Source organism: Orycteropus afer, unplaced genomic scaffold, assembly GCF_000298275.1.
Source record: "Orycteropus afer afer isolate SDZICR_OR568_19922 unplaced genomic scaffold, OryAfe1.0 scaffold00060, whole genome shotgun sequence".
NCBI lineage: Eukaryota > Metazoa > Chordata > Mammalia > Tubulidentata > Orycteropodidae > Orycteropus > Orycteropus afer.
In genome coordinates this window covers 8,301,537-8,319,533 of record NW_006921647.1, presented here as the reverse complement: position 1 = coordinate 8,319,533, position 17,997 = coordinate 8,301,537, and the positions used below count along the sequence as shown (strand labels likewise).

At 37.7% G+C, this 17,997-nt stretch overlaps 2 protein-coding genes across 2 annotated transcripts in view; one reads left to right on the top strand and one right to left on the bottom strand.

Annotated features, from left to right (window-relative positions):
* The window catches only part of LOC103195851 (syndecan binding protein), a 34,486-nt gene extending 21,633 nt beyond the window's left edge, over window positions 1-12,853 (top strand). The window contains exons 5-8 of the mRNA XM_007939484.2: window positions 1,410-1,585; window positions 6,138-6,309; window positions 7,006-7,097; window positions 12,799-12,853. Coding sequence (XP_007937675.1) covers window positions 1,410-1,585; window positions 6,138-6,309; window positions 7,006-7,097; window positions 12,799-12,853 — 495 coding nt within the window. The remainder of the gene's footprint in view (window positions 1-1,409; window positions 1,586-6,137; window positions 6,310-7,005; window positions 7,098-12,798) is intronic.
* Window positions 12,854-15,195: 2,342 nt separating this feature from the next.
* NSMAF (neutral sphingomyelinase activation associated factor) overlaps window positions 15,196-17,997 on the bottom strand; it is an 88,874-nt gene continuing 86,072 nt past the window's right edge. Inside the window, exon 31 of the mRNA XM_042780761.1 lies at window positions 15,196-15,290. Within this exon, the coding sequence (XP_042636695.1) occupies window positions 15,196-15,290 (95 nt within the window). The remainder of the gene's footprint in view (window positions 15,291-17,997) is intronic.

The following is a 17,997-nucleotide window of genomic DNA, read 5'->3' as shown; positions in this document are numbered from 1 at the left end:
CCGAGGCAGTATCACTACGGAAGTAGGATTGCCCAACCTTCCTTCCGAGGAGTGGCTGGTGGGTTTGATCTGCCAGCCTTCTGGTTAGCAGTCAAGTGCTTTAGCCACTATGCTACCACACAGAGAAAGTGACAATTATTACTGATCTGGCAGGAAGAGCCCTATTCTCAGTCTTTGCATAATTTATTCAAGACCTTGTGGCTGGGAAGCTTTGACTTAGCTGCACTTTCTTTTCCTCTCGAGTGAATAGGAATATATAGCTGCCCATCTGCTAGGGGTGCTCCTTTCTCTGCTTCTTCCCGTGTCCTAAAGGATACCTTTCATGGGCCTTCTTGTTCCATTATAGTTGTATTTGCAGCAGGTTAATCTACTTCAGAAACATGGATGAAATCCCTGTTTAGAGTTTTAGAGTCTAGCCCTTGTAGATGCTTTTATGTTTTACCATCTTCACTCTTTTGTACTAGTCAGTTTATATTTTTTGTTTAATATTTGAGATTCAGAGTTAATATAATTTTAAAAAATCTGTGTTTTTTGTATTTCGTGGCAAATTCTTCATAAGCATTGGAGTGGTGTTGAGCATCCCACCTTTTTAGGCTGTTAAATAACCCTAATTTTAATGCTTGCTTATTTTATTTTTAGTCACAAAGTTTGTAATAAAGAAACTTCTTTTAAACCAAACCTTTAAAATATTTCTCTACTTTCAAACTTCTTATAAAATATTTATATGGAAAATGTGAAACTCTGTAATTCTTTTTCCTGCACTATATCAAGTATTCAGAAAAGTTGAAACATTAACATTCAAGATCAAATTGTAGATCTAAGTGTGAACTAATGGATGGTAAAGTAATACTTGATAAAAATTTTTTTACTCATCGTTTAAAAAAACTAAATGGTTATCAAAGGCCAGTGAAAAATTCTAACCGTGATCTTGTTTGATCATGCATGAATTTGGCACATGAGCAAAGGACACCCTTTAGCTCTAAACGTAGAGCTTTAAGCTTTTATTATTAAGCTATAAAAGAAATCACCGAATTTCTAACACTTGACTCTTTCCCTCTGGATAATGATCATTTGTTAATACTCCTTTGCTATTCTGACTCACAGAAGCTTGTCAACTGTAGCTGTCCTTTGTTTTCATACTGTTTATTTCAGGATGAAAGGTGGCTCAGGCTTAGTCAGGTACTTCCTGATTTGAGATAGAAATTACCACCAAGATCTCATATTTCATGTTATTTCTTACGGTTATGTCCCTTTTCAACTTTTTAGGGGGTAACTTGACATATTGTACTCATGTACTTTTTTTTAACTTTCAAACTTAGATTACTAACAGTTGGTTCCTAATTTTCTAGCATTTTTTCAACTATATCATGATAGTAGTAAATGACTAAAATTATTTTCTTATTATCTAGGGTGTATTTGTTCAGCTAGTCCAGGCTAATTCTCCATCATCTTTGGTTGGTCTGAGATTTGGGGATCAGGTACTGCAGATCAATGGTGAAAACTGTGCTGGCTGGAGCTCAGACAAAGCACACAAAGTGCTCAAACAGGCATTTGGAGAGAAGATCACCATGACTATTCGGGATAGGTAAGGTGTTACTAAAAAATTCCAATAGAAATGTAAGAGTAGTTTTCCAAAATCATCAAATGTTACTGATTAGCTTTATATTCTTGCACTGGTGTGGTGCAGATTTTTCTCAAATAGTTTGATTTTTTAAAAAATAGCATTCTGCTACTGTATTCACAATTATCAGAGTTTATAGGAATGTGTCCTTTAAGCAGGTATTTTTGTTTTAATCTGTCTCTAGAAAACAGAAAATGTATGATAGCAAAGTAACCAAGCAGTATGGTGTCTGACCTCACTTTCCTATGTATTGCTTAGCCATCTGGTAGGTTGTTCACATGCAGGTGTGGGTCAGAATTTGCACAGAACTCCAAGCAATCCAAGAGTTCCATAAAACCCAGTGTGGTCTTTGGGTGGTTGCTCTAGTTGTCAAAGGAAAGTAGAACATTTTATTTACCACTTAGTGTTTATAACTTTTAAACATCTAGCACATGATGTAGGGCTTTAATGTATTCTCTTGCTTCAGTCCCCCAAGTGTTAAAGGTGAACATATATCACATTGTTACAATTAGCTTTTGGGTGTCTATTTCTTCTAAATTAAACTTCATTTTAATTCATCCTTGATAATATGCTATACCATCCAAATTTCTAATAAGTGGTGAATGTTTTGTATATAAATGTCATTTTTACTTAGAGTTTCAAGATGGTTTGAATTGATTCTGTTACGGCCAACAAAGGAAAACCAGAACAGACTCGAATTCTTTAAATTTGGGTGATCTGGAATGGTAACCAGAACGGGAAAAATTAGGAGTCAAAGTTCTGAAATGGGAGACTTGGAAGAGGTGTAGTGAGCCCCTCCAGGAGCCTGATGTGTGAGATAGGATTATTGGCAGTAATGTGGAGGGTGACACACGTATCCACATCAGCTGGGACACTGCAGTTTCCAACTCTGATCAGAATCCAGCCAGTAAGAGATTTGGTTGCTGTGCAGCACAACACTGTCCGTGTTCTCTACAAAGGAGGTTAAGTTTCCATCAGGACTTCTACTTGTAATTTTTCCGTTCTGGTTTCAGTGGAGCTTGTCAACTGAGACAGACTCAGAGGAAGGAAGGAGGCCATCTACTTCTCAAAGAATTGGCCAGTGAAAACCTTGTGAATAGTAGTGAAACACTGTGTGATATATTGCTGGAAATTTTTATGAAAAGCCCTGAAAGGTTGTCCAGTACAGTGCCAGAAGATGAGCCCCTCAGGTTGGAAGACACTCAAAATATGACTGGGAAAGAGCTGCCTCAATCAGAGTAGAGCCTACCTTAATGATATGGATAAAGTAGAGCTTTCGAGGCCTCCATTTGGCTGAAGTGGCTTGGCTCAATATGAATAAACAGCTGCAAACATCCATTGATAATCAGAGGGTGTAATGTACGAAGTAAAAATGTAGGATAATTGGAAGTTGTCAAAAATGAAATGGAATGCATAAAGATTGATATCCTAGTGAGCTGAAATGGACCGATTTTGGTCATATGATCTACCATGCTGGAAATGACATATTGAAGAGGAATGGTGTGGCATTCATTGTCACAAAGAATGTTTCAAGATTTATACTGAAGTACAGCATTCTCAGTGATAGGATACGCCTACCAGGAAAGCCAGTTAATGCTACTACTATTCAAATTTACACACCCAACTACCAAAGCCAAAGATGAGGAAATTGAAGATTTTTACCAACTTCCGCAGTCTGAAATTGACTGAACATGCAATCAAGATGTGTTAATTATCACTGGTGACTGGAATGCAAAAGTTGGAAACAAAATAGTTGGAAGATTTGGCCTTGGAGATGAAAATAATGCTGGAGATTGCGTGATAGAATTTTGTAAGACCAAAGACTTACTTAGTGCAAATACCTTTTATCAACAACAGAAATAGCGGTTATACATGTGGATTTTCCAGATGGAGTACACAGGAATCAGATTGATTACATCTGTGGCAAGAGGCTATGGAGAAACTCAGTATCTTCAGCCAGATCAAGGCCAGGAGCTGATTGTGAAACAGACCATCAGCTGCTCATTTGCAAGTTCAACTTGAAGACAATTAAAAGAAGCCCATGAGAGCCAAAATATGACCTTGATTATATCCCTCCTGAATTTAGACACCATTTAAAAAATAGGTTTGATGCATTGAACACCAGTGACCGAAAACCAGAGGAATTGTGGGATGACATCAAGAACATCATACATGAAGAAAGCAAATGGTCATTAAAAAGACAGGAAAGGAAGAAAAGACCAAAATGGATGTCAGAAGAGACTCTGAAACTTGCCCTTGAATGGAGAGTAGCTAAAGCAAATGGAAGAAATGACAAAATAAAAGAGCTAAACAGAAGATTTCAAAGAGCAGCTCGAGAAGATGAAGTCAGTTACTATAATGAAATGTGCAAAGACATGGAGTTGGAAAGCCAAAAGGGAAGAACACGCTAAAGAACTGAAGAGGAAATTTAAGCCTCAAGTTGCAATGTTGAAAGATTCTATGGGCAAAATATTAAATGATGCAGGAATCATCAAAAGAAGATGGAAGGAATACACAGAGTCACTGTGCCAAAAAGAATTGGTTCATGTTCATCCATTTCAGGAGGTGGCATATGATCAAGAACCAATGGTATTGAAGGAAGAAGTTGAAGTTGCACTGAGGGAAGTGGTGAGAAACAAGGCTCTGGGAATCGACGGGATACCTGCTGAGATGTTTCAGCAAACGGATGCCACACTAGAGACACACACTCATCTATGCCAAGAGATTTGGAAGACAACTGCCTGACCAAATGACTGGGAAGAGATCCATATTTGTACCCATTCCAAAGAAAAGTGATCTCACAGAATGTGGAAATTGTCAAATATCATTAATATTGCACACAAGTAAAATCTTACTGAAGATAATTTAAAAACAGTTGCAGGAGTATATTGACAGAGAACTTCCAAATGCAAGCTGGATTCAAAAGAGGACATGGAATAAGGATATCATTGCTGATGTTAGATGGATCTTGGCTAAAGCAAAGACCAGAAAGATGTTTACTTGTGTTTTATTGACTATGAAAAAACATCCGATTTTCTGGATCATAACAAATTATGGATAACGTTGAGAAGAATGGGAATTCCAGAACACTTAATTGTGCTCGTGAGGAACTTGTACATAGACCAGGAGGCTGTTGTTTGAACAGAACAAAGGAACACTGCATGGTTTAAAATGAAGAAGGGAGTGCATCAGGGTTGTATTCTTTCACCATACTTATTCAATCTGTATGCTGAAAAAATAACCTGAGAAGCTGGACTATATGAAGAAGAATGTGGCATCAGGATTGGAGAAAGACTCATTAACAGCGCACGTTATGCAAAGGACACAACTTTGCTGAAGTGAGGATGACTTGAGACACTAATGAAGATTGAAGACTGCAGTCTGCAGTATGGATTACACCTCAATATAAAGAAAACAAAAACCCTCACAATGGGACCCATAAGCATCATCATGATAAACGGAGAAAAGATTGAAGTTGTCAGAGACTTCATATTACTTTACAATCAACACCAATGGAAGCTGCAGTCAAGATACCAGACTTGCACTGGGCAAACCTGCTGCAAGGGACCTCTTTCAAGTGCTGAAGAGCAAAGATGTTTCCTTGAAGACTCAGGTGCGCTTGACACAAGCCATGGTATTCAATCGCCTCATATGCATGTGAAAGCTGGACAATGAAAAAGGGAGACCGAAGAAGAGTCGATGCTTTTGAGTTGTCCTGTTGGCAAAGTATGCTGAAAGTACTATGGACTGATAAAAGAAGTAACAAATCTGTCCTGGAAGAAGTGTAGCCGGAATGCTCCTTGGAAGCGAGAGTGGCCAAACTTTGTCTCACCTACTTTGGTCATGCTGTTAAAAGGGACCATTCCCTGGAGAAGGATATCATGCTTGGCAAAGTGGAGGGACAACCAAAACGGGGAAGGCCCTAATGAGATGGATTGACACAGTGGCTGCAGCAATGGGCTCAGGTATAGCAACAATCATGGGGCTGGCACAGAAGCAAGGCAGTATTTTGTTCTGCTGTATATGAGGTTGCTATGAGTCAGAGATGACTCAACAGCACCTAACAATGACAACATGCATTTCTTGTTTAAAATACAGCAAAAAAAGAAAAACTATAAAATATATCAAAATCAATATATAAGACCAAAATAAAAGTTAATAAAAAAGAATTGATTTTTAATTTTAGTGAAAGCCTCATTCTTAATGCTAAATCCCATGAATTCTAGGAGAAAATAGACTGACACATTGCCTGGAGAAATTATGTTGTCTTTGATACCCTAAGAATGAATTTTGATTAGTAAGTCAGTTAAACCGTAATGAAAAGGTTTTTTTAAAAATAATCCTTTACATAGAGAGAGACTATGAATGTACAAGATCAGCGCTATAATAAGTTGCTCTTATTACAAACAGTTTGTAACCAAGTATGTAATACGGCAGAATGTATGGTATATGAAATCCATTAAAATGTTTACTTTGGAATTAAGTTTTTTTAAATCAATCCCCATTGTGTTTATAGGCCTTTTGAACGGACTATTACTATGCATAAGGATAGTACTGGACATGTTGGTTTTATCTTTAAAAATGGAAAAATAACATCCATAGTGAAAGATAGTTCTGCAGCCAGAAATGGTCTTCTCACTGACCATAACATCTGTGAAGTTAATGGACAGAATGTCATTGGATTGAAGGTAATGAACAGAACATGTGTGCCTTGTTACACCAGCTTTATTTCAGCAAATGCCTTTTCTTTTGACTGTTTGAGTGGTGGTGTTCTCATGCTGACCTCCAATAAAGCTCCAGTTTCAGTAAAGAGACTCATTGGGGAAATGGGAGATGTGGGGTCTGGCTCTGCCCCTTGCTAGCTGTGTTTTCAGCGAATCACTGGAATTATTGTTCATGTAACAAGAGGACTGGACTAAATCTTTGAAGTCCCACAACTTGGGGCAGAGAAGATTTTGATGACACTCTAAATGACTAGCTGGTTGCTTTTTATCCATTCAGGAATAGAAAATAAGTCCTAGTTTGAGGTTACATATCAGTAATTTCTTTTTATAATTTTTTCCCACCCCCCAAGTTTCTAATTAGGGCTCTCTTCAGACTTAAAATTTTAAATTAATTAAAATCCCGTCATTTCATAAACTTTGGTTTAGAATACAAGTTAACTTAGCAGTCAGTTTACTTAGCAATTAGATTTCCAGGTATGAAATCAATTGATTTAATCAATAGAATTAAACTTGGTGAAAAAAGTAGACAAAAATTAGAAGTAATAACATTCAGGATTTTGATTTTTATCAAAACAAAAAAGACATGAATGTCTGTTTCTTTATGAATATCATTGTTTTCTATTAAGTAAAGCCTCGTGAAATTGATTTTGTTTTTGATAGGACTCTCAAATTGCAGACATACTGTCTACATCTGGGACTGTAGTTACTATTACAATCATGCCTGCTTTCATCTTTGAACATATTATTAAAAGGTAAGTAAGCAATTTAACTTGCTATTTATGGCTTTGTGACTTTAGCAGTGTCGTTGTTGGATGCTGTCAAGTTTGCTCTGACTCATAGTGACCCCATGAACGACATAACAGAACACTGCCCAGTCATGCGCCATCCTCATAATCCTTGCTATACTTCAGCCCATCATTGCAGTCACTTTGTCAGTCCATCTTGTTGAGGGTCTTCCTCTTTTTTGCTCACCCTCCACTTTACAAAGCATGATGTCCTTCTCCAGGGAATGCTCCCTCTGACAACATGACCAAAGTGGGTGAGACAAAGTCTAACCATTCTTGTTTCCAAGGAGCATTCAGGCTGCACTTCTTCCAGGACAGTTATTTGTTCTTCTGGCATTCCATGGTATTTTCTTCCATTTATGTAGATCTCTTATGGTTTCTTGAAGTAGCTTTTTATAGTTTTCTTTGTACAGGTCTTTTGTGTCCCTGGTAAAATTTATTCCCAAGTATTTTATTTCTTTGGTAGCTATTGAGAACGGTATTGATTTCCTTATTTCTTTTTCAGCAATCTCTTTGCTTGTGTAGAGGAATACAACTGATTTTTGGATGTTGATCTTGTATCCTGCCACAATGCTAAATCTCTCAATTAGTTCCAGTCGATTTTTGACTGAGTCTCTTGGGTTTTCTAGGTATAGGATCATATCATCAGCAAATAGGGATAGTTTGACTTCTTCCTTACCAATTTGGATGCTGTTGATTTCCCTTTCTTGCCTTATTGCTCTGGCTGGGACATCCAATACAATGTTGAATAGAAGTGGTGAAAGAGGGCATCCTTATCTGGTTCCTGTTTGCAAGGGGAATGGTTTCAGTCTCTCTCCATTGAGAATGCTGGCTGTTGGTTTTTCATAGATGCCTTCTATTATGTTGAGGAATGTCCCTTCTATTCCTATTTTGCTGAGAGTTTTCATCAGGAATGGGTGTTGGATTTTTTTCTGCATCAATTGATATGATCATGTGGTTCTCTCTTTTTTTTTTTTTTTTCTTATGGGGTGGAAGATGTTGATTGTTTTTCTAATGTTGAACCATCCTTGCATACCTGATATGAACCCCACATGGTCATAATGAATGATTTTCTTGTTGCAGTCTATTGGCTAGGATTTTATTGAAGATTTTTGCATTTATATTCATGAGAGATATTGGTCTGTAGTTTTCCATTTGAGTGATGTCTTTGTCTGGTTTTGCTATCAAGGTTATGCTTGCTTCATAAAATGATTTAGGGAAGATTCCATCCTTTTCTGTTTTGGAATAGTTTGAGTAGGAATGGTGTCAGTTCTTCTTTGAATGTTTGGTAGAATTCTCTGGTGAAACTGCTGGGGCTAGGACTTTTTAGTTGGTAAATTTTTTTATCTGTTCAATTTCTTCTTTTGTTACAGATCTGTTCAACTTTTCCACATCAGTCTGTGTTAGTTTAGGTAAGTGGTGTGTTTCTAGAAATCTGTCCATTTCTTCAAATTTGTTGGAGTATAGTTCTTCATAGTATCCTGATACTATCCTTTTTATTTCAGTTGGTTCTGTTGTTATGTCACCACAAATGAATATTGTGATTCATTTCTTACTTGTGTTATTTGTATTCTCTTCCTCTTTTCCTTTGTTAAATTTGCCAGTGGTTTGTCAAATTTATTAATGTTTTCAAAAAACCAACTTCTGGTCTTGTTGATGTTTTCTGTTGCCCTTCTATTTTGTTTCATTATTTCCTTTCTTCTGGTGACTATTGCCTTTTCTTTTTCTAATTGTTGGAGATGTTGGTTTAACGTGTTGATTTTGGCTCTTCTTTTTTGATTTGTGCATTTACTGCTATAAATTGGCCTCTGATCACTGCTTTTGCTGTGTCCCAGAGATTTTGGTATGTTGTATTTTCATTCTCATTTTATTCAAGGAATTTTTCAATTTCTATTTCTATTTCCTCTCTTATCCAGTCTTTCTCAAGGAGGATGTTCACTTTCCATGTGTTTACTCTTTTTCCGTTGATCTTCCTATGTTGATTTCTAATTTGATAGCACTGTGTTCTGAGAAGATGCTTTGCAGTATTTCAGTGTTTTTAAATTTATTAATTAAGGCTTGCTTTATGGCCTAACATATGGTCTATCATGGAAAATGTTCCATGTATACTGGAAAAGAAAGTATATTGTGCTGTTGTTGGGTGAAGTACTCTGTAGATGACTGTAAGATCAACTTGGTGGATTGTATTGTTCAGCTCTTCTGCATCTTTGTTGACTTTTTATTTCCAGTTCTATCTTTCACTGAAAGTGGTGTATTAAAGTCTCCCATTGATTGTGGAGTCATCTATTTGAGTTTTCAACTCTTTTAAAAAAAGTTTGATTTATGTATTTTGAGGCTCTTTCATTGGGTCCATAGATATTTATTATGGATATATCTTCTTGTTGACTTGATCCTTAAATCATTACATAATGTCCTTCCTTGTCTCGTATGGTGGTTTTTGTCTTAAAGTCAATTTGATCAGAAATTAATATTGCCACTCCTGCTCTTTTACTGTTGCCTTTTCCTTCATGTATCTTTTTCCAACCTGTGATTTTTAGTCTCTTTTTGTCTTTGTCTCTAAGGTGTATCTCTTGTAGACAGCATATTGATGGGTTTAGTTTTCTTATCCAATCTCAACTCTCTGTCTCTTGAGTGGTACGTTTAATCCATTAACATTCAGTTTAATTATCAACAAGTATGAATTGGTTGCTGTCATTTTGTTTTGTGTTTTTTCATGGTGTCCCTGGTTTATTTGTTCCATATTATTTTCTGTGTTGAGCCATTATGTTTATGAATCATGTTATTTTGATATCAGGGAAGTTCTCCCCCAACAAATCTTGGACAATTTTCTCAGTGGTTTTCTTTTTCTCTTCCTGCTCTGGAATTCCAGTGACACGTAGGTTATTCCTTTTGATGGTATTCCACGTGAACCTTAGGCTTTCTTCATTTTGTTTTGATCTTTTTTCTGATTGATCCCTTTCCAAAGAAGTAATCAGGTGTTTGTCTTCAATCTCATTAATTCTGTCTTCCATTGCATCAATTCTACTCCTTTGCCCTTTCAATTTGTTATGTATTTCTGACAATTTAGTATTAATCTTCTGGATTTCTATCTGTAGATTTAGAGTCATTTCTAATTTTTCATTTATTTTGTCATTTTGTTCTTGTATTTTCTTCCAAAATTCTTCTAGGGTTTTTTCTGTGTTTTCCTTGGTCGGTCTCTCAATCCTTTGAAGATACCTAAATATAATTCTTTTGAATTCCTTATCAGAGAGTCCCAGTGCTGCTTCTTCCTCAAGGATGTGTTCTTGGTCTGTATTCTGCTCCCTTGTTTCTACCACTTTATCTTCTTTGTGTGGACTGTGATGGTCTGTTGTCTCCAAGACATCGTGACATTGTATTTAGATCTCTGTTAACTGTTTGTGAAGAGCAGCCAAGGGTGAATCAGGCTTTTCTTGGTGGTGGTTTATCATTGGCCTGTTGGTGGAGAAAGGAGCTGGCTCTCACTCAGTAAGTGAAGCTGCAGGAGATGTGGGTGTAGTTGTGGTGTATGGGGACTGTAGCTGTCTTCCACTCAGACAAAAATAACAACTGAATAATCATCAAAAAAATAAAAGCAAATGGACAAAACACACACTGTGTAACAGGAACAATAACCAAAAAAAGGGGGGGAAAAAAAAAAAAAAAAAAGCACTATCTCAGGGAGAGGGCAATAAGAGAAAGAAAAAGGTTGAGAAGGAGAATAATGAAGAAACAGATGGGAAAAACCCAACAAGAAAAACAAGGAATGGGGTTAACCACGAGAAAGAAAAAAAAATTGAAATCAGGAACAGGGAAAAGAAAAAAATGTTGAAAACTAGAACCTGGGAGGGGAATAATAAAGAATAATAGTAAAAGGGACAAAAGTAATAATAATAATAGTAGTTCTAAAACAGACAAAAACAAACAGAAGAACAAAAAAGGAAAAAAAAAAAAAAAGGGCAGGACATCCAGGCTTCCTCCAAGCACACAGACTGGGATGTAATTCTTTCCGGTCCAGAAGGTGGGTGGGAGTGAGGGATGGCCGCACCTCCATTCAACGAGGATGTGAGGTGTAAGAGTAACAAGGGGAATGTTGCACCTTTCCAGTCATATGGGTCCGGAATATTCTTGGGGTTCCTGGCAAGTGGAGCCTGTTCTTAAGTTCCTTCAATCTGGGAGAATGCTGTCACTTTAAATATCCAAAATGGTCAAATGATTTGTAAACATTCAAAATGGCTGCACCCTCCAGATAGGCAAAAATCCACAGCTCAGCCTCCCTTCCTCTGTGCTGCTTCCCCTTTTATTCCCCAGCCACCAGAGCAGTCTTCTGTGCAGTCCCTGGCTAGCAGGGCTGATTTTTAGGTTCTTAGGTCCTAATACCACTTGGCAATATCCAAGCTGTCTGTGCCGTCAGGATGGCTGTCAGACTGCAGCTCCGTATGTCTCCTTTTTTGGTGTTTTCATGCATATTCTTCTGCTAGTTGGAGTTTAGTCCACTTCTGTATCCTTCCTTTCAAGGCTCAGGGGTCCAGGATTATCTTCTGTGTCTGTGTTAATTTGTTCCTTTTGTTTGTTGAAGAGGGTCTATGCAGTCTTTCTGCCTATTCCACCATCTTACTGGAACTCAGTCCATGGTATTTTCAGTATTGTTTTCTTTAGCACTGTGCTTTTGTTTGATTCTCAGACCTTTAACTCTTACCTAAAGAAAACACTGCTGTATTTAGAAATTTAAAGTAAATTACTTGAATAAGAGGGATGGATAATGAGTAAGGTTGACTTCTTAAAACTTTCTAAGTATGGAATAAAATTCACCAGACATTTCCTAAATTTTGACACTTCCTAATAGAAAAAGTGGTGCATAAGCAGAAGTCATGCTTTCAGCTTTCAGTAAAATTGATGTCCATGCTCATGGTAGTTCGTAGTAAGACAATTCTTGTCATAGGGATGTTAAGAAGGAACAGTTTATATTCTGCAAAGCATCTCAGGAGGCTGCAGGTAGGTAGGGGTGTAGTGTTATTATCTGTCCTCAGGAACTGTGGACTGGAAACTTGAGTGAGAAGAATAGAAAAGGGGCAGCAAGGTTATTTTGAGAGCTTTTAAAATCCTGGATTCAGTCATAGATGTTCCTGCCAAACTAGCTTGGAATCCCAATTTCAAAGTATGTGTCTTGCATAGCCTTGTAATGAAATTTCAAGTAGGTGTTTTGACTTGTGGGTAATATGAAGCTAACTACTCTTAAATTAAAACAGAACGATTACCAGGACTAGTCTTTCTAGAGTTCTCTTTCTATAAACTATTAATAGATCAATAGGGGTCTCCCCCCAAAACTCATCACAGCCTAGTGTGATTTCCTTTTTTTCCCTCTATCCTGTCCTACCCCTCCCCTCCCCTCCTCTTAAAATCATCACCAGCTTTAATATAAAAGGGCTTATTTGTACCCTGTCCAGCATTCCTAGCCACCATACAAGAACAGGACTATATGTCTGGTTTAGCTTTTCACACAGGTATTTGCAAACAACTAGATTACCCAAGACTTAGATGTGAGCTCATTAAAAAGACCACCCTCACACTTGCTGCTAATAGACACTGCATTTAAATTGACGTTTTCTTGAACTAACATAACATTTGGAAAAATAAAAAACCTTAATATGTAAATATGATTCTCTTACAGGATGGCACCAAGCATTATGAAAAGCCTGATGGATCATACCATTCCTGAGGTTTAAAAGTCAAGTCAGAATGGAAACACAGCTGTATTTCTCCAGTTTACTTCTCCAGCAACTCTGTTTTATGCACACAAAGCTTTCCAGGAGCCAACGAGCATATGCTGCATGAGGACCTACCTTTCTCCCTTACATATGGCTGGGAATCCTACCCTCTGATCTGTATCTTGTTCACACATCAAGATAGTTGTAGCCTTATCCTGGTTTTACAGATGTGAAACTTTCAAAAGATGTACTGACTTTCATAGACTAGTTTATCTAGTGGAAACTTGATGCTTCTACAAGCCATTATGATTTAGATGACTGATACAGGCTTAGGTTTGTATTTGAACCAGTCAGTCATAGATATGGAGTAGTGCTGTCCATATTACTTTACTTCTATGGTATAATTACATTTTTAATGTGTTGCTGTATTACATTTAGAAGGATTGCCTTTGATTTTTTTATAGGTGTGTGTGTAAAACACCAATTCAATAACACTGGTTTCATTCCATACAAGCATTACGGTATCTATAGACTGCAAGAGATTGTGAAGATTATTATTAAATGTTAACTACCTTCACTTACTATGTTTGAACTGTCGCCTTAACCATGTTAAGCATCTAGAATAAAAGCCAAAATATAATTATTGCTGCCTTTCTAAAATCCAAAATGTAGTTCCATATTAAGCTGAAAAGTACATTAACCCAGAACAGTTTAATGGTACTTATGAACTATTACGAGCTACTGCATAGCTATTTAGTTGTATTTGAGATTTTCTAGTAAAACTGCATAATGGAACCTTCTTTTCTAAAAGCTACTGGTACCACTTTCTGAGAAATGGATTGCTATATATTTAATGTAAAAATTCTTACAAACTTTTGACTCCTTTTGTTTCATTTTTAGATTAAGTAGTATAATACCTAATTTTGGCATAATATAACTGAGCTACTTTTGAATTATCTTAGAATATCTTCTTGGTAATTTGTTGCATTTCCTGACTCCTCTCTGCTTACTCTATTTTAATGAAATATGTATAAATAAAGTAAAATTACAGACTCTTACTGCTTCACTGGGAAACTTATCATCAGTGACTTTCACCAAACTTGTGCATGACTTGGTAAATAAATAGGGATGTGAAATTCATCTTCATACTGTAGAGAGAGAATCATCTGCCAAAGTAGCTGGCACTGAGCTACACTACGGAAAGCCCTTTCTGCTGTGTTGATGGTACCCGTTTCTGGAAAGAGCTTCTGGATATGAAGTGTAGACTGACAGGCATGAGAACTAAAGGAGCACTGGAGCTGGTTCACACCAGGGCTGTGTAGGCTGAGCAGAAAGGGTATCATGCAGCAAGTGACTTTCCCAGCACGGACACCGACAGACACACACACACACACACACACACACACACAGAGCTTAATGACATTTGACTTGAAAACTATTGCTTTGGTGCGAGTGTTTCTAGTTCTTTCCCTTATGTTATACCGCCCACAAGATACTTAGCAGCCTACAGTGTTTCTAAAGAGTATAGAAAACTTTTAAATCACATGATTACCGTAGTTCAGAAGTTGACTATAAAAGGGAACTACTGCTTTATAAACATTTGAAATCAATTCTGTTTGGTTATTTATTCTGCTAGAATGTAGCTTCTAAAAGTGCTACGTTGATATCACTAAGTGTGGTTTTCTAGGACAGAATAATACTTGTGGTACTTAGAAGCCACTAGTCCTTGCAGTAAATCACTTAGGTAAGAAAATGAAAACTACTTTCATTACATAAAAATAATTTTAATATCATAGAAAAAATGAGCATTTAATAGCCATAATGAAATACAAACCATTCCTATACACAATAAAACTTACATGAAGTGCTAATCCCTCCCCAGGTTCTTAGAATCTGGGTACTGCACATTATAAAAAGTAACCACTCCTTGAAAACACACCCAAAAACCCATGGGTACAATTGCGGTACATTAGGAAGATAGAGTGAAAGAAGTAGCAGACAGTACTACACGTTTCCTTGGAAAATTCTAAACTGCTCAGTGCTTTGTGATATGTTTCCCCAGCTCAGTTTAGTCTCTCTTCCAGCCAAAACAGTCTTCTGACCACCATCCTAATGGTAGGATGATCATTTGCCTTACAGATTGAAGTTTTCACTGGAATACTGACCTTTGTCTGCTGCCTTAGAAAAAGGCAACAAATGACTTTCATGAAGTCATGATTTAGAAAGTTTTAAAACCACAAATTTTCCATGTGGTAAAACTTCTAATTGCTATCATTGCACATTCACCAATTCATTTAAAAGTTTGGTTTAAAAATACATAATTAAATTAAATTTAATTAATCCAGGAGAGAAAAAGGCACTTAATACTGCAATTTCCAAAACATAATTTGTCTGTCATCTCCTCCTGTGATGATGCTGCTGCACTGCTCATTCATCCATATACAGGTCACAGCACCTAAGAGGTAAGACATTTTCGGTCAATAACAAGTTGACCAGAAAGCCCAAAGACATATTTGCAATTCATTTACCAAAAAAAGTGAAATCTACCTTGTTTTATTCTCATACTAAAATGAAATGTCTGATTAGGCCAGATAACTAGCTCCGCTTACCCAAGACTGCATGGCACCCACACAGGTGACCAGAAAGGTGTGATCATCCCCTTTACCCTGTACAACCTTCTGGTGGCCAGAAGCACTGCATCCCCCACACCCCTCACTTGAGTGGCTGGTCAAGCCCCACAAATGCCCCTCCCCCACCTGGTGTTCTGCCTTGCTGACTTTCCCCCACATAGCCTTCTACCCTTCCCTCCACTCTCCTGGTGGCCTGAGGCACATTCCGTCAGATGAACACTGCAAGCCTGTTGCCTCAGACATCTGCAACTGCACTGTGCTGATGCTGTGCCACCTTTTCCCCCTTATTCTCTCTTCCACCTTTTTTTCCCTTTACCTTCCCTCCCCATTTTTAAAATTTTGTGCCATTAGTTGGGAGTTAACACTTCTACCACCTATACCCACCACACTTGCCGCCCCACCTCTTGGGTGACCTGGTTCAGCATCATTAGAGCTATGAGGTTCAGCACCATTAGGGCTATGACAGACAGCAGCCAACACCTGCCCACCTGACCTCATCTGCTTTACATATCCAGCAATCAAGAGACTTGTGCCCACACTCCCACTTGGTACCAAATCCACCGGGAGACAGATGGTGAGCACCCCAGTGCTGCCAAACTAGTGACAAGCAGTATACCCAATGCCCAGATATATTACAACAAAACAAAAAATAAGGGTGGAGCAAACCAATATATAATCAAATAAATACAATAATGCCACAATGTCTCAGAACCAAATTCAAATCACACGAAAAAGACAAGATGGCTCAAGCATGTGGCCCAGATACAAGGCCAGAAAATCAGAGGAAATGGTATTGGAACTAACTGATAAGAAATACGACTTTTATTTAAAAAAAGATTTCAGCAGATTAAGAAAGCTATCAAGGAAAATAAAGACAACACCAAAGAAATCATAGATAAAATCAAGAGAAACAAAAACAAAACTCTTCAAGAACAAATTTACAAACAATGGAATATCAGAAACCAGTTTTTATTAAAAACAGCAAACAAATTCATATTAATACTAAAATTTCAGAAATAGATAATGCATTGGAAGGGCAGAGGAGTAGAAGTGAACCAATGAAAGACAAAACTAGTGAAACTAAAGACAGATTCCTTAACACTAATCTGGTAGCGTAGTGCCTAAGGCATTTGACTGCTAACCAAAAGGCTGGCGGTTCAAACCCACCAGCCACTCCTCAGAAGGAAGGTTGGGCAATCCTACTTCTGTAGTGATACTGCCTCAGAAACCCAAGGAGGGGTTGCTATGAGTTGGGGCTGACTCGACGGCACATAACAACAACAAAAACAACCACAATCTGTTAGAGGAACAATCAGGAAAAAGAATGGGAAAAAAATTATGAAAGCCTAAGACTTACGTGGGACACCATCAAGAGGAACAACTTAACATGTAATCAGAATTCAAGAGAGGGGGAAATAAGCACTGAGAAAACTGTCAAATATTTGCTGGAAGAAAATTTCCCCGATATCATGAAAGATGAGAAGATAAGCATTCAAGAAACTCAACGAATCCCACATAGAAGACGTCAAAAGAAAATTGCCAAGACATATAATCAAGCTTTCTAAAACCAAAGACCAAAAATCCTGAAAGCATATTGTGAAAACAAAAATTACCTACACAGGGGAAACAATAACACTAAACTCTGTTTAATGAGATTAATCTCTGATTTCTTGTCAGAGACCACACAGGCAAGAAGACAATGGGATGACATAAAATTCCAAAAGAAAAACTGTGCCACCCAAGAAGGAAATATCCAACAAACCTGTCACTCAAACAGCAAAATTAAGACATTTCTAGACAAATAGACTCGGGAGGAAGGTTGGGCAATCCAACTTCCGTAGTGATACTGCCTCGGAAACCCAAGGAGGGGTCGCTATGAGTCGGGGCCGACTCGATGGCAAACAACAACAACAACAACAAAGACAAATAGAAATTAAAGGAATCTGTAAATACTAGATTAATCTTACAAAAAATGCTAAAGGGAGGAGTCCTTCAGACAGAGAACCAACAACAGCAGACAACCACCTGACATTAAGGCACATGACAACATCACCCAGAAATCAACCCATATATAAAACCAAACCAAACCCGCTGCCATGGAGTTGATTCTGACTCATAGTGACCCTGTAGAACAGAACAGAACTTCCCTACAGGATATCCAAGGCTATAATCTTTACAGAAGCAGGGTGCCATATCTTTTTCCTACAGTGGCTGGTGGGTTCAAACCACTGATCTTTTGGTTAGCAGCCAAGTGCTTAACCACTGTGCCACTCAGGCTCCAACCCAGTAAGTATCAAAAGTAAACTTAACACGACTGAAAATAGGGAACCAGGATGTCAATTAATAAATGAAGGCAACTAAAAAGCAAAAAGTAGGATAAATGGTGTAGTTCTAGAACTTCCAAATGGAGAGGAAGTCAAGGGAATATCAAGATAAAATGGACTACAGGCGGGGCAAGATGGCGGACTAGGCAGAAGGATTGCACAGACCCTCTTCAACAAAGAAAAGGGAAACCAATTAACACAGACACAG